This window comes from Anopheles coustani, chromosome 3, assembly GCF_943734705.1.
Source record: "Anopheles coustani chromosome 3, idAnoCousDA_361_x.2, whole genome shotgun sequence".
In the NCBI taxonomy this organism is placed as follows: Eukaryota; Metazoa; Arthropoda; class Insecta; order Diptera; family Culicidae; genus Anopheles; species Anopheles coustani.
Window position 1 is genome coordinate 85673134 of NC_071288.1, and position 20584 is coordinate 85693717.

General features: G+C 43.0%; 2 protein-coding genes across 2 annotated transcripts; both read right to left on the reverse strand.

Moving 5' to 3' along the window:
• Positions 1-9676: 9676 nt before the first annotated feature.
• LOC131268395 (uncharacterized) lies at positions 9677-15450 on the reverse strand. Its single transcript, XM_058270813.1, has 5 exons — positions 14349-15450; positions 13077-13628; positions 11339-11767; positions 9855-10282; positions 9677-9682 (listed from the first exon to the last, which is right to left on the reverse strand). The coding sequence occupies exons 1-5, from the start codon at positions 15448-15450 to the stop codon at positions 9677-9679; spliced, it is 2517 nt and encodes an 838-aa protein (XP_058126796.1).
• Positions 15451-17475: 2025 nt separating this feature from the next.
• Positions 17476-19421, reverse strand: LOC131268438 (uncharacterized). Its single transcript, XM_058270815.1, has 3 exons — positions 19290-19421; positions 17882-18407; positions 17476-17807 (listed from the first exon to the last, which is right to left on the reverse strand). The coding sequence occupies exons 1-3, from the start codon at positions 19419-19421 to the stop codon at positions 17773-17775; spliced, it is 693 nt and encodes a 230-aa protein (XP_058126798.1). The 3' UTR covers positions 17476-17772.
• Between the last annotated feature and the right edge of the window lie 1163 nt (positions 19422-20584).

A 20584-nucleotide genomic window follows, 5' to 3' on the forward strand; every position in this document is an offset into this window, starting at 1 on the left:
GTTTACGTCGTGGTTGTCACATATTATTCTTTCCTGGTGAAAATAAACAACATTTTAACGATTTCTATTGGTACTAGAACACGACAACAACTGGTAAGGGTTGCGCACACACCATGTGCACGCTCTTAACACTAGAATACATTGCTTTGGAAACTTGCCCGAATGCTTTTTAGGGGTCATTTTGACCCCTTTTTTGAAAACGCATTAACTTCACTATTTTTGAAGATTTTTCAAATCCGTAAACTATTACGGTTTAGTATATTTATTGACTATCTTTTGGCGTTTTCAATTTTTTGATGTACCACTTCACCATTCCGCTAGCTTGGTGTATAGCAAAAAAGATCGATATGAGTCGAAATTTAATCCTTTTCAACTTTTATTTTTTCAAAATGTATCATGTAACTTCGGAAAAAAGAGTGCGCTATGATGTTAATATATTAGGCCACCTTTGAAAAATAATTTCATATTTTAATAACGCCACAAAATTGATCTTGAAGATGTGGATTTTAACATTTTCCATAGGTAGTTTCCGTTCTGCACTTTGTTCCGTTATTCCGTACGCGAGCGTTTCAAAGCGTTATGCGCGATGCGTTACTATGGGAATTGGCGTTATTTTTAATCTTTGAGGCCAATTTATGGAGTCATTTGTAATGGCAAAAATATGTCTTTATTTTTGAAATGATGCTCAACATACTAACTTTCTAGCGCACACTTTTATTCTAGATTTACGTCAAAGATGTTGAATAAATAAAAGGTGAAAAAAACGCAATTTTAACAATTTTTGCTATACACTGAGCTAGCGGAATTATGAAGAAATGCATGGAAAAACCAAAAACGTCAAATAATAGTGAACAAATATACTAAAACGTAACAGTTTACGGATTTGAAAAATTTCAAAAATAGTGAAGTTATAGCGTTTTACAAGTAGGGGTCAAAATGACCCCTAAAAAGCATTCTAGGTATAGTCAACTTGGTTCTCGGAACTGGTCGAACAGAAAAATCTGAAATTTTTGTTTTAGATATATATATAATGACCCCATTTTGGATTCTAGTGTTAATGTTGAACTTTGAACGAAATACACCAGCGTGTTATCCTTTATGGCTGATACACAAACGACTGACACTGAGCCGAGCGTTCGCCGTGCTTTTATTCAGATGGTCAAAGTTCATACATATAGAGGTGCACCCTTGTCACCATCGCGGTTTGACATTTCTCCTGTCATTTGACGCTTCTATGAACAGTACATTCATGCCAACATACATATGTCAACACTCCTCCTCATGAATCTAATGTTCATTCCGTTACTAACTTGCTAATACCGAGTCCTATCGAGAGTTCTTTAATCTTTTGTGCCCCTAGTGGTTTGGTTAATATGTCGGCTAGCATTGCTTCAGAAGCACAATACTTTAATTCGATAACTTTCGTGTTACAAAGATCTCTAGTATAATGATATTTCATATCTATGTGCTTTGACTTTCTCTTTTCATGACCTGACAAAGTAAATTCAATGCACGCACGATTATCTTCGTTAATAATGGTTGCTTCTCTTTGTTTTACATCCATTTCCTCCAATAGCCTACGCAACCAAACCGCTTGCTGTCCTGCTATTGTCTACAAGAGTCTTAATGTGCACTGATTTGCTACAGGTGCAGTAACTTCTTCGTAATCAAATCCTTTCCTTTGCCCGAAGCCTTGCGCTACAAGTCTTGCCTTATATCGATCAACATTTCCATTCGCGTCCAATTTTTTCTTAAAAAACCCATTTACATCCGATAATGTTGCTGTTCTCGGGTGGATACGTTAGCTCCCACGTGTTGTTGGCTTCTAGGGATCGTAACTCATCTTCGATAGCCTCCATCCACCTGTCCTTTTCCACGGATGTTATGGCTTCGTTGTACGACGCTGGCTCATCCACACTCGTTCTTACCAAACCTAAAAAATAGTCGGTAAATTTAGCTGGTGGTTTACCTCTTGTCGATCGCTGTGTTAATGGATCGGGAACCGGCTGGTCTAGGTCTTCTGAGCCCGATGAGTAATGCTCGTTTTCTTCCGCTGTATCAAAATTCTCCTCCTGCACGTTGATCGGGTTGCTTTCTTCATCGACATCATCATGTTTGTATCGATCAGGATCAACGTCGAGTATAATTTCATCAACAGGAACACTATCACCTTGCTCGCACGATGCTTCGTTGAATACGACGTCACGACTAATCACAATGCGGTCCGTGCTAGTATCTACAAGCCTGTATGCCTTTTCTTGGATGGAATATCCGACGAATCTTAGTTGCTTTGCCTTGGGTTCCATTTTTCCACGCTTTTCTTTAGGTATTTGAACCCATGCTTCGCATCCAAACACTTTGAAATGGTTGTAGGATGGCTTTCTACCGAACCATTTTTCAAAAGGTGACATTCCGATTATTTTCGATGGTAGTCGATTCTGGGTATATGCTGCAGTAAGTACTGCTTCTCCCCAATATTTGCTTTCTAAACGTGCATCTTGTAACATACACAATGCCATTTCTTGAAGTGATCTGTTTTTCCTCTCGGCGACGCCATTTTGCTGAGGCGAGTATGGCACTGTTAGTTGACTCATAATACCTTGCTCTTTGAAGAACTTTTGCAGCACCTTTCCGGTGTACTCACCACCATTGTCTGATCGTATGGCCTTGGGTGTTTTCCCGAATTGTGTCTTGCAGAAGGCCACGAAATTCTGAATAATTTCACTAGCATCTGACTTCTGTCGCATAAGGTAAACGAACGCCATTCTCGAATAATCATCTATAAATGTGATGAAGTAACGGTGACCACTCGGTGTGTGAGGAAACGGACCACACACGTCCGTGTGAACAATGTCCAACTTGTTTTCACTTCTTTTGTTTGTTCTTCTGAATGGGGATCGGGCCATCTTCCCTTCTATACAACTCGTGCAGACATTTGTCATGTTCAGTTCTTCCAACTTCGCCTTATCGCCGAATAATGTCTTTATTACTTGTGGGTCTCGATGACCAAGCCGTCTATGCCATAAATGTAGACAATGATTTGGTGATGTTCTACTCACCAACGCATTTTCGCCGATGATACACAGGTGATAAAGACTTCCGAGTTTTGTTGCCACAGCTATAACTCGCCTTCCTTGTTCGATAAGACAACGATTTTCTTCGAAAATTACTCGCATGCCCTTCTTCACTAGGCAGCTCACCGATATTAAGCCACCTTCCAGTGTGGGCACATAAAGTACATCGCTAACTTTTATGGCCAATTGTTCGCCATCTTTTGTCACGCATACTAGGGTTCCTGATCCAACACCTTCAATTTTCGCCTTGCTTCCATCGGCCAGTGTGACACTACTTTCCGCACAATTCACTTTAATTTCAAAGAACGTTGGATCATTCGTCATATGCCGCGACGCACCACTGTCTATATACCAGTTTCCTGGTAGGCCTTTGCTTGCAGTCCAAGCCACCGGTCCTTCGTCACTCACCGTCACTTTCGCGGAATTGTGTTTTGCTTCCTGCATTGTTCTGTTAAGCAAACGACAGTTTCTTTTCATGTGGCCGGCTTTGCCACAATGAAAGCACACTACACTTGGTTTGTTCCTGTTCACTTTGTTCTTCGTCGTCACTTGAAACACTTTGCCTTCTGCCGAACTTGTTCCCGAACGTTCACGTCGTTTTTCTCCTTCGGCTAGAAGTTTGCTCTTCACCAACTCTAGGGATAAATTATTGGTGGAAATCTGTTCCAATGCGGTAGTTAACGGATCGTATGATTCCGGTAACGAACATAGCAACATCGCTATTTGCCATTTTCTGGGTATTGGCTCTCCTAAATCAGCGATTTGTTGGACCAAGTTAGAGAACGTTTGTAAATGATTCTCTATGTCCCCGCCTTCTGCTAATTCTAAGCGCGTCAGCCGCTTTAGCAGGTACACTTCTGATCCCGCTTCATGGTACCCTTTTATGGCATCCCACGCGTCTTTTGCAGACGTTGCGTCACGCACTAGCCCAACTTGGCTATCGTCGACACACAGCCCAATCGTTGCACGTGCTCTCGAATCTTTCTGCTTCCATACCGGTGTCTCTGGTTCCGGCTTTGCTTCGCCAATTGTGCACCAAAGCTCATCACGCTCGAGGAGCATTTGCATTTTAAACTTCCACGTTTGGTAGTTTTGATTGGTCAACTTAGGCACCATAAACCGTTGCGTATCCGCCATTTCACCTGGGCCCATAACCTGTTGAACTTTGAACGAAATACACCAGCGTGTTATCCTTTATGGCTGATACACAAACGACTGACACTGAGCCGAGCGTTCGCCGTGCTTTTATTCAGATGGTCAAAGTTCATACATATAGAGGTGCACCCTTGTCACCATCGCGGTTTGACATTTCTCCTGTCATTTGACGCTTCTATGAACAGTACATTCATGCCAACATACATATGTCAACAGTTAATACCCTTATTAGACGAGTGCTTTTTCTGTCATCTTTGCCCAGAATTTTACTGCCAAAATAGGATTTTGACTTAAATATGGTGCATGCTCGTGTAATAACGCAAAGTTCCAAAAAATGGGTTTTGCAGTTAATTGATCATTTGCATGTTTGAATTTAGCGTATTGTTCAACCTAGAGTAACGAACAAAATCTGTTGCAAACAACAGAGCAAAAAGTAAACAAATCGGCACATTGACATAAAAATTCGAATTTTAATAAAAATTCGGTCGGGCCCGGTTCCGATTTTCTGACAGCAATATTGCTGTCAATGGCCGTTTGAGATTATCTTCCAAAATCGACGGACAGAAAAACAGATTTTCTGACAACAATATTGCTGTCAATGGCCGTTTGACACTATCTTCCAAAATCGACGGACAGAAATATTCCTTGTCTAACCGGCCCGCTACACGAGCCGCAAACTCAAAAACCGTATAAGTTTACGTCAAAATCTTTGCGGTTCGTGTAGCCGCGTTCTGCGGTACCAATGCTGTCGCCAGTCATGACCCCCGCCAGCCAATGACAAAATATTACCGCAGCACGTAAATTTATCACCGAATATCCGTTTATTGTGTTTTTGAGATTTGTTATGTTTACATTTATTCATTCTTCACTTTCTTCTTCTCGCGCATTTGAGTTTGCGGTAGCTGCCAAAAATTTTGGGGGTGCAGTTTTCAGCTCACGGAGCTGAAAAGTTTTTGACGTAAACTTTTCGGTTGTTCCCCTCTTTGCGCCGCAAAGTTTTTGAGTTTGCGGCTCGTGTAGCGTGGCTCTAAGGTATAACCGTCACCCGTTCAACCAAAAACCTACGTAGAGGTTCAACCGGACTACCCGGGTAGTCCATACATTTTGTGTGGGAGACTCCGTTTACCTGTACTTATGACTAAATAACATTTTATCTAGACGTCGGATCGATTTGAAACTTTCCGTGAAGATACTTGAGGATGTTTCCCAAAGATTGTATAATTTTTATAATTTTAAAAATTTATTAAGTATGTTAATTTGAGGTTCAAAAAAAAAAATTTCTCCCTTCACATCTATGACCCAAACCCAAGCTCCAACATTTTAGATAAGAGTTTGTATTTTCTGTATTTTAGTATACATATCTTTGATCATTTGTTCTGTAAAGGGTTGGATCCGACGCCTCTTGAAGGCTACTATAGGCTCTCCTCCCCAACTCCTACTCAATACGTCCGCGACGTACAGAACGGTAACTTGTCGCCTAAATAATTTCTCCCAGCTTGGGTACACGGGGAAACCCACCCCCTTGGGCGGATGGGCGGCAAGGCTGAATTGAGAGGGGGAATGGACTGCTACTTGCTAGTAGTTCATCCCCGAGCGTCTGTTCTCCATGTTAGGAGCGGCTCGAACCAGCGTCTGTTCCCCATGTTAGGGGCGGCTGTACACCCTGTCCTGGCATCCTACGGGACGTAAAACAGCTAGGATGCGTTGTTCCATCGACGAGATAGGAGGCGGGGGGAGAGGCTTTGCAAGCCACCCCCTGTAAAAATCGCAACGAACAGTCATCAAAAAGAAAACCCGATTTGGACCAATCATGCCAGACCTACGCGACGGAAAAAGGACTACGATTGGAAACTCGGTACATGGAACTGCGGGTCTCTTACCTCACCCGGGAGTACCAGAATACTCGCAGAGGAAGTGAGAGCCCGCGGCTTCGAAATAGTAGCACTTCAAGAGGTTCGCTGGAAAGGAGTCTCGGGTCGCCCCTACCGTAGCGATTGCATGATCTACCAGAGTGGTGGAGACAAGCACGAGCTCGGTACGGCGTTCCTTGTTATGGGTGCTATGAGGAAGCGTGTGATCGGATGGTGGCCGATCAACGACAGGATGTGTAGGTTGAGGATACGTGGACGTTTCTTCAACCTGAGCATTATTAATGTGCACAGCCCGCACCTTGGGAGCAGTGGTGACGACAAGGACGCCTTCTATACGCAGCTCGAGAGGGAGTACGACCGCTGCTCACAACATGATGTGAAGATCGTCATCGGTGACCTAAATGCTCAGGTCGGGCGAGAGGAGGCCTATAAACCCACGATTGGTAGCCTTAGTGTCCACAAGCTAACCAACGACAACGGCCTCCGGCTCATAAATTTCGCATCCTCGAGGCACATGAACATCCGTAGCACCTTCTTCCAGCACAAACCTCGTTTTAGCTACACCTGGAGATCACCAGTTCTACAGGATGTTGAAGAAGACACAAGGCGGCTTCACGCCTAACGTCGCAATGTATCGTGACGAGGAGGGCAACATTCTTACGGACGAGCGAGAGGTGATCGAAAGGTGGAAGTGCTACGTAGTAGTTAATGCTTCAATGGACACCTGAACGGAGCGGAATTAGGGGAGTCCAGCAGCGGCACAGGCAGAATTGAGCAGCACATTAGCCAGGAGGTAGATGACGATGTGCTCCCACCATCCTTGGACGAAGTCACTAGTACCATCAAGCAGCTGAAACAGAACAAAGCAGCTGGCAGCGATGGGCTGGTGGCAGAACTATTCAAGATGGGTTCGGTAGAGCTTGCCGTCAGTATGTACCAGCTAATTGTGAAAATCTGGGAGCAGGAAAGGACACCGGAGGACTGGAAGCTGGGTGTCATCCACCCAGTGTACAAGAAGGGTGACAGAAGGGACTGTGCCAACTTTCGAGCCACCACAGTCCTCAATGCCGCCTACAAAATGCTATCCCAGATACTCTTCTGCAGACTCGCGCCCCTTGCTACATATTTCGTCGGAAGCTACCAAGCGGAAGCACCAACAACCCCAGGAGAAGCACCACCAACTCCTTCGTAGCCGGACGTCCACTCGTGGCTCGCGCATCGGTCTAGGTCCTGCGCCCCGGGAGGCAACAGAGCACATCTTGACTTCGACCTTTGCGACTTCTCGTGAATCTTCCAGGAGAGTGAATCCCTTCCGAAACACTCCCTACGTCTTCGCGGTCCTGTCCGCTGACATAGGGTCCATCCTAACCTCCGGAGAGGCTAAACAGACCAAAGGGCTAGATATCTAAAACCAGGATTAAAGATACCTTACAAGGCCCGTTCCGTCTGCGGCACACTACCATATCCCTGGCCCAACAGGGCACCAGACTTGGTAATGTGCGGGAGGTCGGATAAACCTCCCACCCAGATCTCTGTTCGTCACCCCTGTTGCCAGGGGGTCCAGTGGCGCCACGAGGAGGCCAGTATTCCAGGCGTTCAAGCCGTCACACCGTTTGACCGGAATGACCCCACATTGACTGCGAGCCCGCTAGAGGCCACAATGGAGGGGGTGCTGTGTAAGGTGAGGATTTCGAACATGCTGTCGGATCCGTTCGAATCTCACCGGGGTCTGAGGCAAGGTGATGGACTCTCCTGCCTTCTATTCAACATCGCTCTGGAAGGTGTCATGAGAAGCGCGGGCTTCGACATCCGTGGCACGATTTTCACCCGCTCTCTCCAATTCCTCGGCTTCGCGGATGACATCGACATCATCGGGCGGAACACAAGGACGGTGTGCGACGAAAACAAAGTACCTGCTCGTCGGAGGCTCTGACAGTGACAGAGCCAGGCTGGGGAGCAGTGTATCAGTGGACGGCGACGAACTTGAGGTAGTAGAGGAGTTTTGCTACCTCGGCACTGTCTTCAGGGGAATCGTGCCTTGTTCAGGGGAATCGTGCCTACTATGGACTCCACAAACTCCTGCGGTCCATATGGCTTCTCTCATGCACGAAATATGTCATATACCGCACGCTGATTAGACAGGTTTTTCTCTATGAGCATGAATCCTGGACTCTGCTCACGGAGGACGCCAACGCCCTCGCAGTCTTCGAGAGGCGCGTGCTCCGGTCTATCTTTGGCGGTGTGTGTGAGCAGGGCGTGTGGAGGAGAAGAATGAACCACGAGTTAGCTGAGCTGTATGGCGAGCCGGACATCCTGACGGTGGCGAAGGCCGGCAGGATTCGTTGGTTGGGGCATGTCATGAGGATGCCGGACTCATGCCGCACCAAAAAGGTGATCACCAGCGACCCGCCCGGCACGAGACGACGAGGAGCTCAGCGAGCTCGGTGGATGGACCAAGTGGAGCAGAACCTGCGAGACATCGGATGCGACCGGGGTTGGAGGGCTGCAGCCATGGACTGAGCTACCTGGAAAACGATTGGGGACCAGGCCATGTCAGCACGACGAGGCCATTGAAGAAGAAGATCTTTGATCATTGAAACTGAATTGCTTGAAAATGTCAGAATTTATTCAATTTTTTTCCAAAAATGTTTTAGAAATGTTAAATGTCTACCCGGGTAGGCGGTTTAACGGGTAACGGTTAAGAAACAATCAATGAAACAAATGTGATAATTAACCACCACAGGATGACTTTAACCAACGTACACTAGTTAAATCAAACATCTAGCGACTGCCCCATTTAGTTATTTCTTTTTTTCACACCGGATTTTCTTTCACCTCGAAGACAATGCGCTTTTCTCATTGGATTGCTATTCACTCTACCTGAACTATGCTTCAATCTGCTACGCAACGCATGTTCAACCATAGCAGCACTCGCTTCATAGCGTAATGTACTAGCCACTCGTTGCAACAATGTATGAATATTTTTCAATTGAAAAAATGGGATTTTCGGGCCCAGCTGGCCATGGCCAGACCAGCTACAGTTTGCAAAGAGTTGACGTGTGAAGAGGCAATCAATCGCACGCACAATGCTGGTTTTTGCGTCACATTGCGCCGTTTCATTCTTAAGCCAAGCGACCAACTCATCGGCGAATGCAGCATCTCTGCCAAGGTTTGCTTCGAATTCCTCCAGCTGATTACGCGTATCAAGCGGTTCGAAGTCGGAGCATTTCGATTTATCGCCCGTGGATACTCCCAACGAGTTACGCAACCTACAATTTTGCTTCTTCAACATGGCCACTTCATTTTTTATGCGCTCCAGCTGAACGGCGATGTCGGACGGGATGGTCTGTTGAGGAACAATAGTGATCTTTTGTTGCCAATGGTTATCCACACGTGACGAGGAGGATACCGTAGGTTGCAAGGGAATGGAAACGGGAGAGTCGCTCGAAAACAGTACTAACGGAGGAGGAATAAGATCTATGGGCGTAGATGGTAAAGGTTGTAACGGGGCAGTATCAACAAACGTAGGATGGTGTGATTTCAAGGGATCCTGAATTGAAGTTGGCAGTGAATTACTCAGGCCTGTAGAGGAAATAGGAAGCGGAACTAATTGAGGTGGGAGGATTGAGGTTAAATCACACTCCAAAGGATCGGAATCGGGATCCGATCCCTCTGCTTCGAAGTTGGCTATAGCTTTCCCTCTCGGATAGGTACATACGCCCTTAAAATTTTCTGGACGGCTGCAGCTACCTACTTCCTCATTCTTTGCGATAGGCATCTTTGGTGCTGCATTTAATTTCTCATACACCTGCTGACACTTCTTTTGATGATTCGTCAATGTTTTATCGCTGAAAAATAGTAGGGAGCAATAGTTGCACCGTGGACGTCGATACCGGTTTTCGTTGTGCGATGCTATTGCAGAGAATGATGGTTCCGACTGGCTACTTTCTTCTATCTTATCGATTGTATCCGTTGTTATCTTCTCACTAGACGGTTGCCAAATAAGATCAGAGTCGGCGGACTGTTCTCTCTTGATCATATCGCCAGCTGCATCATTGTTAATCAATGAGAAAACCTGCCCCATTGATGGTGTAACGATCGACACATCAGCACTTGTGGAAGTACCAGTGTTGTTATGATTTGTGGGTGAATCCTCAGTGCCCGCATTCCCAACATATGTAGCTAAAATGAAAAACGAATCAAATATCATTTCTATGCCGTATCCGATAAATAACAGATAGTATGCTTACACCTTTTACCACTAATTAGCGCGATGGCCAAGACTTTTAGTGACACCGTCCAAAATATGAATACGATCGCCGGAGCTATTACGATAACGCAAGCGTCGTTCAGCGACTCCGTCCAAAGCATTAAGAAGATGGCAGACCCTTCTTAAATAATGGGAACACGCTTAGCGCGTTACACTTTAGTGTACTCTAACGTTCTCCCTTGTAAGGCGAGTTAATCTAAAGTCTAACATCTGAGAGACATTTGAAAAAACAACCCAACTAAACAAAAAATGTACGAAAATATTGATACGTAATGGAAAATTCAAACCTCGAAATGAAGCATCCACTTCCATAATCAACTCTTTGAACAAACGAACTCACAAAAGGCTCGCAAAAATGACTGCCGGTAAAAGGTGCGGCGAACGGTCTAATAGGTGCGGCCAATGCTTTGGACGAAGTCGCTGAACGACGCTTGCTTTACCTTAATATTTTGGTCGGTGTCACTAAAAGCATTGGCCATCGCGCTAATTAGTGGTAAAAGGTGTATGATAGTCTTTAATTTCAGTTGTGCTTATGCATCTTTACTTTGCCTACATTTTGAGATAGACTCATTTTAAATTTGCTAAAAATTCGTTAAACCAAAAGGATCGTGAGGCCAAGCTTACGCTATCTTCATGTGTACTGAACTTCAAGATCAAGCCAGCTTGGGTCCTTATGCTCAGCGTGCGGATTTTCTTATAGAAATAGTGTAAATGTAATTGCAATTCACCCGATTCTAACTTATTTTCGTATACACAAATGATCTGCTCTCAATCAATGTGTAATGTATGCAATATCTGATAACTATTTTTTAGCTTCCTTTCCTGCAACAAGTGGGATCACTGTTTGACAACATTAGCAAAATACAGATGACCTACCCCACTCTTTAAACTCGGTATCTCACCTATTGGAGCTGTGGTTAAAAACAAAAATAAAAAGGGTGGAAATTTTGAAGCAGTGCACTACATACCGTCATTGTGTGGGCTTCTGATGGGAGATTTTTTTCTGCTATATGTTTTGCGCCCAGGATTAATTTTCAGTCTCGCATTGGCTTGGCTCAATCTTTTTCGCAACATAGCTCCAGTCATATCCGCTGCTTCTTTGCATCCCTTTACACTACCCAACCGCCGCAATAATTTGTGAATATTTTCAAATTTACAAAATGGGATTTTTGGTCCCTGCCGACTATCGCCAGACCAGCTACAGCTAGCGAACAGTTGGCGACTAAAGAGGAGGTCCAGCGAACGCGCAACGCTTTTTTTCGGACTGCAAACACCAGTTTTACTGCTAAGCCAACAACACATTTTATCGGCAAACGCAGCATCTTTGGCAAGGTTTTCGTCTAATTTTTCCAGCTGACCAAACGAAACAAGCGGTTCAAAGTGGAAGTCGTTCGAAGCTAAAAAGAAAAACAAATCAAGGATCATTTCTATGCTGTACCCATTAAATGACAAGTAGTATTATTATGATAGCCTACAATTTGTTTTATGCTTATGCGTCTTTACTTTGCCTACATTTTGAGATAATCTCATTTTAAATCCTGGATTCAATTTTTGTCATGGAAATTGTGAGTGCAATTCACCAGATTCTACCTTCTTTTCGTATACACAAATGACTTGTTCTCAATCAAATTGACAAATATCCGAGTTACACTGCGAAAATGCCTATGCGGAATCAATTCAATGTATAATTAACCGAATAATGTCAAAAGCTTACTTTTAGTTCGATGGTAATGTTTCTTAGCTACCAGTGTGCGCATCTACCCCTTCAACACGTTGATTACATTCCATAGCTCACACATTTTTCTCTCATTCTTAGCAACAATGGATAACCGTAGGAACAATCCGGTGTAACCTTGAGAAAAGAATGGCACCTTAGTAAAGTTAGTAGCCTCGGGCAACTGAGCTACAGTTAGTAGCCAAAACAAAACAACTAGCGAACTCGCTCTAGCGCGTTAGAGCGAGTCCACCCGAGCGCTCCCGAGGACACCGGTCAGACCTCATGTCGCAAGGAGCGCACTTCTTCCATCTTCAGCATCCCCAGTGATCGGACGTCTAAGTACACGCTAGACAGCGCCGCACCGACTAACACTACTCTAATCCTGTGACCTCCGAAATAAAAAATAGCACCGACCCCGGTCGGGTACGCTAAATACTAATATGCTGGATATCTTAAGAATTTATCAGGCATGCCATGGTTTCCTTAAGGCTATAAATCACTGCAAAATGCATTGGTTTAAGAGAGGTCTATGGGGCCAATTCATTGGTCTATGACCAAGACCATGCATTGGGCTATGAGTAATTGAATTGCTGTTAGAAATATCCTTCAAAAATAAGTCACAGTCAAAATATATTCAGTCATTTCCAAGTACTACCATCACTATAGGAATAGATGTTTTTCGGAAGAAAAGCCATGTTTCGATCATAATTGGTATAAATTTGCAAAATATGGTGTTCTTAGCAGTTATAAATTACACCATATTGTTAGTTACATTACTAACTGCGCCACTATTGGTACCGTTACACTATCTGATAACTGTTTTACAATTTTTCGCTTCCTTTCCTGCAACTAGTGGGATCACTGATATTATGATAACATTGCTAGCAAAAGATAGCCTACCCCACTCATAAAAATCGCTATCTATCTATCAAGCTGTGGTTAAAAACAAAAATAAAAAGGGTGGAAATTTTGAAGCAACGCATACATACCGTCATTGCTTGGGCTTTTGATGCGGGATTTGTTTTTGCAAAACGTTTTGCGCCCAGGATTGAATTGCAGTCTCGCTTTGGCATTGTTCAGCCTTTTTCGCAACATAGCTTCAGTCATATCCGCTGCTTCTTTGCATCCCTTTGCACTAGCCAATCGGTGCAATAATTTGTGAATATTTTCAAATTTACAAAATGGGATTTTTGGCCCCTTCCGACTATCGCCAGACCAGCTACAGCTAGCGAACAGTTGGCGACTAAAGAGGAGGTCCAGGGAAAGCGCAACGCTTGTTTTAGGACAGCAAACCCCAGTTTCACTGCTAAGCCAACAACACATTTTATCGGCGAACGAAGTATCTTTGCCAAGGTTTTCGTCGAATTCCTCCAGCTGGTTACGCGTATCAAGCGGTTCGAAGTCGAAGTCAATCAAAACACTGCGATCTAGCAGAATTGGTCGTTCCGTGAACACATCAGTATTAGAAGTATCAGTGTTGCTTTGATTTGCGGGTGAATCCTTTGTGCCATCGATGATAGTCGCAACTTCAAAATGTGAAGCTAAAATGAAAAACGAGTCATATATCACTGCTATTTCGTATCCGTTAAATTACAAGAGTAGTCTATAATTTGAACAACTGCGAAAACGTCTTTGCTTTACCTGCGTTTTGAGTCTCATTTTAAATTATAGATCAAACTTTAAAAATGGAAATTCACCAGACTCTACCCACGTTTCGTGTACACAAATGAACTGTTCTCGATTAAATCGACAAATATCCGAGTTACACTATGAAAATCCCTATGCGGAATTAATTCAATGTAATATAAGCCGAATAATGCCAAAGCTTACTTTTAGTTCAATGTTTGTTTCTTAGCTACCAAGGCGGTGAGCGCACCGACCACCCCAACACGCTTATTACGTTCCATAGCTTATACATTTTTCTCTCATTCTTAGCAACAATAGATAAACATAAGAACAATCCGGTGTTACTTTTGGAAAGGAATGGAGTCACAATTGGTACAATGCAATATTCTAAGGAGTGTACTGCGTTAGGCTCTATGTTTCCGCTAGCAACTGGTTTCCGTGCATGGCATATATGCAATATCTGATATCTATTTTACAATCTTTAGCTTCCTTTCCTGCAACCAGTGGGATCACTGTTTGACAACATTAGCAAAAGATAGCCTACCCCACTCTTTAAACTCGGTATCTCACCTGTTGGAGTTGTGGTTAAAAACAAAAATAAAAAGGGTGGAAATTTTGAAGCAGTGCATACATACCGTCATTGCTTGGGCTTCTGATGCGAGATTTGTTTTTGCAGAATGTTTTACGCCCAGGATTGATTTGCAGTCTCGCTTTGGCCTGCTTCAGTCTTTTCTGCAACATAGATCTAGTGATATCCGTTGGCTCTTTGCATCCCTTTACACTAGACAACCGCCGCAATAATTTGTGGATATTTTTAAATTTAGAAAATGGGATTTTTTGGCCCATGCCAGCCCAGCTACAGTTAGCGAACAGTTGGCGACTAAAGAGGAGATCTATTGAACGAGCAATGCTTGTTTTAGGACTGCAATCCCCAGTTTCACTGCTAAGCCAACAGCCCATTTTATCGGCGAACGCAGCATCTCTGCCAAGGTTTTCGTCGAATTCCTCCAGCTGATTGCGCGTATCAAGCGGTTCGAAATCGAAGTCATTCAAAACACTGCGATCCATAAGAATTGGCCGGTCCGTGGGCACTCCCAACGATTCGTGTAACTGGCTATTCTCGCTTCTCAACTTCGTCACTGCATTCTTAAGCTGCTCCAATTGTACGGTGATTTCTAATGAGGTAGGGTATTGCATGACAGTTTCGTTTTTCAGTGAATCTCTCAGAACTGGAGAGGAAATAGTAATTGGAACTAATGGAGGTAAATCACATGCCAAGGGATCCGAATCGCCATTTGACACTAATGGTACAGTCTCAGCTTGGAGGTTGGCTATAACTTTCGCCACCGGCGAGGTACATGCGCCCTTAAAATCTTGCGGTTGCAGTTCCGCAGCAACATTTTCTGGACGGCTGCAGCTACCTACTTCCTCATTCTTAGCGATAGGCATCTTTGGTGCTGCATTTAATTTCTCATACACCTGCTGACACTTCTTTTGATGATTCGTCAGTGTTTTATCGCTGTAGAATAGTAGGGAGCAATAGTTGCACCGTTGACGTCGATACCGGTTTTCGTTGTGCGATGCTATTGCAGAAAATGATGGTTCCGACTGGCTACTTTCTTCCACCTTATCGATTGTATCCGTTGTTATCTTCTCACTAGACGCTTGCCATATAGGATCAGAGTCGGCGGAAGGTTCTCTTTTGATTTCTTCCATTTCAATTTCATCAATGCACATGTTGCTAGCTGCATAATTGTTAGTCAATAAGCAAACCTGCTCCATCGACGATGTAACCATGGAAACATCAGCACTTGCCGAAGAATGAGAAACTAAAACAGAAAAAAGAATCTAGTATCATTTCTATGCCGTATCCGATAAAAATCAACTAGTATGATTGTATTAGGCTTATGATAATTTGATTTATGCTTAACATACTGACGGTTGTAGTAACACTAGCTATCTCGTATACACACAATTAAACAATTAATACACAATTAAACTTATCAAAAACTACAGTTAAGGAAAAAGTGCACTACATACCGTCATTGTTTAGACTTCCGATGCGAGATTTTTTTTTGCAAAACGTTTTGCGCCCAGGATTGCTTTTCAATCTCGCCTTGGCATACTTCAGCCTGTTCTGCAATATAGCGCCTGTCATATCCGCTGCTTCTTTGCATCCCTTTACACTAGCCAATCGCCGCAACAATTTGTAGATATTTTTAAATTTATAAAACGGGATTTTAGGGGCCTGCCGACCACCGCCAGACCAGCTACAGCTAGCGAACAGATGGCGACTAAAGAGGAGGTCTAGTGAACGAGCAACGCTTGTTTTAGGACAGCAAACCCCAGTTTCACTGCTAAGCCAACAACACATTTTATTGGCGAACGAAGTATCTCTGCCAAGGTTATCGTCGAATTCCTCCAGCTGATTACGCGTATCAAGCGGTTCGAAATCGAAATCATTCAAAGCACTGCGATCAAGCAAAATTGATCGGTCCGTGGACACTACCAATGATTCTTGCAACCGACAATTTTCGCTTCTCATCATGGTCACTTCATTTTGAATCTGCTCCAACTGGACGGCGATTTCTAATGGGACGGTATGATGCACGACAGTATGGTTTTTCTGTTGTAGCGGTTGATAATCTGCAGTACATGCCAATCGGAAAACGGAACCCAGTGAGCTTTCTTTCACCTTATCGGTTGTATCTGTTGTTATATCTTCAATAGAAGGCTGCCACCTAGGTTCATCGTTGATTACGTATTCTCTTTTGATTTCGTCCATTTCCGTTTTATCAACACACATATCGCCAGTTGTTTTGTCATTAATCAATAAGCAAACCTGCTCCACAGATGGTTTAACCATCGTCATATCAGCACTTGCGGAAGTACCAGTGTTGGTTTCTTTTGCGAGTGAATCCTTCGAGCCATCGTTGACACTCGCAACCCCAAAATTTGCAGCTAAAATGAAAAACGAATCAAATCTCTTTATCCTAAATAGTCTATTCTGTAAATTACAAGAGAAATTACAACCTCATTGCTTTGCATATCAAAATAGTCTCATGTTAACTGACATTTGAAATGGACATTCTATTGTCTATTCACCAGATTCTACCTTCTTCTTGTATACACTATTGATTTGCTCTCAATCAGATTGACTAATATCCGAGTTGCACTGTGAAAACTGTCACGCCAAAATAATGTAATACAATATTAACAGAATAATCTTAAAGTCTTACGATTAGTTCAATGTTAATGTTACTCAGTTACCGAGGCGTTGTACCATAGTTTTTCTCCACACACTAATCACATTTCATACCTCAGAAATTTTTCTCTCATTCTTAGCAACAATGCATAACCATAGGAACACACCGGTGTAACCTTCAGAAAAGAATGGAAGCACAATTGGTACAATGGAATATTCTAAGTAGTTTACTATGTTAGGTTAGAAATGAACTAAATGCGTACGATTAATCTTCCGCATTACCCGGGGGCGTGTTTTTTTCCTACTCACTATATTATAGTTGAACAAACATTTGATAATTTATCACGGTGACGACATAAACGATGAAGATTTATCGAAAAATGTCACATACAATTAGGAAAATTTGTTTAAACGAAAAAGTTTAAAATTACAAGGATATAAAGATTTTCGGATTATTTAAATCATTCTTATGTCGCAATTTTCATGCAACGAATTGACAAGAATTGTTGTAAATTTATGTGGTTGTTTCACAGTTGATTCATGAGAATGTTTCGATTGATGACCGATAGCGTTCTTGCTCGAGTTGCAATACTGTTCATAAAAGCACTGCATTTATGATTACATTACGATACAATTACCACTATCTTGTATTGTCTATGCTTTTCGCTAATGTTTAAGTTACGATCAGTCGTAAGATCTATTCGCTTCCTTTCGTGCAAATCGGAGGTTCACTATTTGACAATATTGCTAGCAAAAGTTACCTGTTTGTTAGCAAACGTATGTGTACACGTTCTAAAATGTAATACTGTAGCTCTACATACGGTTCAACAAACTGTGCAAATACCGTAGCTTACTCAACTCGTATCAATCGCTATCTTACCTTTTGGAGCTGTAGTAGAAAAACAAAGAAAATACACAAATCGTTATTAAAGAGTAAACATGTAGCAGCATGGCCCTACATACCGTCATTGTTTGGTCTTCCGTTGCGAGTATCTTTCGTGTAAAACCCTTTGCTGTCATTTTTGCAAGCCACTCTCGATTTGGCGACCCGCAGCTTTGTCACCAACACATCTCTCGTCAAACCACTTGACTCGCTGCATCCTTTTACAATAGCCAATCGACGCAACAATTTGTAAATATTTTTAAATTTATAAAACGGGATTTTTGGTCCCCGTCGACCTTCTCCAGACCAGCTGCAGCTAGCGAACAGTTGGCGACTAAAGAGGAAATCTAGCGAAAAAACGACGCTAGTCTTTGGATCGCAATCCTCATTCTTTCTACTTAGCCAGCTCACCATTTTATCGGCGAACGCAGCATCTCTGCCAAGTTTTTCGTCGAATTCTTCCAGCTGATGATGCGTATCGAGCGGTTCGAAATTGAAGTCATTCAAAACACTACTGTCCAGTAGAATTGATCGATCCGTAGATACTCCCAAAGATTCCTGCAGTCTATAATTCGTCTTGATCACATTGTTCTCAGTCAGCTTCATCTGAACGGTTACATCCGATGGGATAGTGTGTTGAAGGACAGGAACGTTTTTCTGTTGTCTCGATTCATAATCCGCTCGTGGCGTAGAGGATACCATTGGTCGAAGTTTAATGGAAACGGGAGAAAAAACTGCTGGGCAAATCGGTGCCAATGGAGGGGGGTCACGAGCAATGGGATTGGAAATTAATGAAGGTGGAACCGGAGCGGTATCAACAACCGCAGGAAGACTTGTTTTCAAAGTGTCAGAAATCGACATTGGAACCGAAATGCACAAAACAGGAGCCGCTATGGGAAACGGGACCAAAGGAGGTGGGATCGGAGCTATATCACCAGCCAAGGGATCAGAATCAGGGATTGCAATTGAAGATGAAGAATGTGCTTCGTGCTTGACTAAGCTCTTAACCTTAATCACTGAAGCGGTATATTCGGGCGTTGCATGATGCGATTGCAGTTTAGAAGATTCGACATCATCTGAACGGATGCTGGTGCTAATTTGGTCACTCGCAGCGACAGGCAACGTGGAGTGTCGCATTCCTTTTTGCAGATCTTCCAAATTAGCTACTGAATACGTTTGCTCGAATAACTGCTGGCACTTCTTTTGATGTTTCGCCAGTATTTTCTCGCTGAAGAATAGAATAGAGCAAAACTTGCAACGCGAATCCTGTGCGCTTCTTTTTTCATGTTGGTTGTGCGGTGCTGTACCGATTAATGATACCGTCTGGCCACTTTCTACCACCTTATCGGGATCAGTTATGGATATCTTCTTACTGGATGGTTCCCAACTTTTATCTAATTCGTCAGAAGGTTCTATTTTGATTTCTTCTATAAAAATTTCATCAACGCACATATTTCCACTAGTACCATCACTTATCCATGAGCAAACCTGCCTTATCGACGGTGTACTCATCAAAATATCGGTATTTGGAGTAGTTCCAATGGTGTTTTCTTTTGCGAGTGGATCCTGATTGCCATAGTTTTCTTCCGCAAGCTCAATCTTGACGCGCGACTTTTCCATTGTTTGACCGCAAGACAATCTACAAACGAAATTTCTTGGTGAAATATAAGTTTCACCTTGCTTGCAGGATTCTCAGCACATATGGTACCTTACCTTTTTCAAGCTAAAATAGGTTCGCTAGGTTCAACGGTCGTATTTTACATTCTTCGCCACGTTTTTCGACACAAATAGTAATTTTAAAAGATCGCTGCTTTATGTTTTGTTGATACATATAGGATTTATTTACGTTCCAAGAAGATTGTTGTTTAATAGGATGCTACCCGGTGGAAATAATAAGCTTGATATTTTAAAACCAAGATCGATGCAAAGGTAGGTCGGGTAAAAGCTATGTCATCTTCCGCCCAAGATCAATCAAAAAGAGGTCGCAGCACACCATGAAACGATCCCCAATCTGCAAGGTTTGGCTTAAAAGACCGAATCCTTCAATTTACGATGCAGGGTTGAGGAGTTTGAATGGTTTTACTGCACTTGGTTTCTGCTTGTGTCCGTGTAGTTACATACTGTCAAGCGGGATTTAAGTGCATTTCGTGCGATTTTTGGTTTTGACGGTTCTTGTTTTTCTTCCTTGCATTGTATTTCTGTCACAGCAAAACAGGCACGATACGAATCGTAAATATTTGGTTGTTTATTCCGTGCAGCCGACTATCGTAGCATCATAGATCAGAGTTTTTTTAAAACACTCAATCGATACAATGAACGAAAAGGGTGAAAAAATTCATCACAGTGAAGAAAACAACAACTTGTAAGAAGGTTTGGCAACAGCAGACGACACAGCTGAGGTAGAGGAAATGTTCGGATCATTGTTCGGAAGTTTAACGCAACGCAGTGAATATATTAATACAGATAATTTGAACCTATTTCTTTGAAGAAGACCCGGTTTCCGTCAGCCTCGGTTTTCGTCGTTTGACAAATCGTTCGAAGTTGGTTTATAGTAGCGTGCTTTGTTCTTTACTCATATGATTCAATGAATTTTGTATGACAGAAGATCTGAACATGGACTCATAAACGAGTAGTGCAGGTTTTTTACTTCAGACTTCTTCTTCTTCTTGGCGTAACGACCTCTTGGTCATGCCTGCCCGTTAAGGGCTTACGAAACTTGTTTCCCTGTTGTACGTGGATAGTCAGTCCTCTCGTACAGGGGAGGGTCCGGTCTCAGTTGGGAT

What these genes read in the sequence shown, in the direction of transcription:
- LOC131268395 (XM_058270813.1), bottom strand. Translation starts at nt 15,450, where the DNA reads ATGTGCATTGATGAAATTGAAATGGAAGAAATCAAAAGAGAACCTTCC. An exon ending in CAAAAGCCCAAGCAATGACG is followed by an intron (nt 11,768 to 13,076) that starts GTATGTATGCGT and finishes TTTTCTTTTTAG; the next exon opens with CTTCGAACGACTTCCACTTT. An exon ending in CAGAAGCCCACACAATGACG is followed by an intron (nt 10,283 to 11,338) that starts GTATGTAGTGCA and finishes TTTTCATTTTAG; the next exon opens with CTACATATGTTGGGAATGCG.
- LOC131268438 (XM_058270815.1), bottom strand. Translation starts at nt 19,421, where the DNA reads ATGGAAAAGTCGCGCGTCAAGATTGAGCTTGCGGAAGAAAACTATGGC. An exon ending in GTACACCGTCGATAAGGCAG is followed by an intron (nt 18,408 to 19,289) that starts GTTTGCTCATGG and finishes GTAACCGTTCAG; the next exon opens with ATGAAGCTGACTGAGAACAA. An exon ending in CGGAAGACCAAACAATGACG is followed by an intron (nt 17,808 to 17,881) that starts GTATGTAGGGCC and finishes TTTCTACTACAG; the next exon opens with CTCCAAAAGGTAAGATAGCG.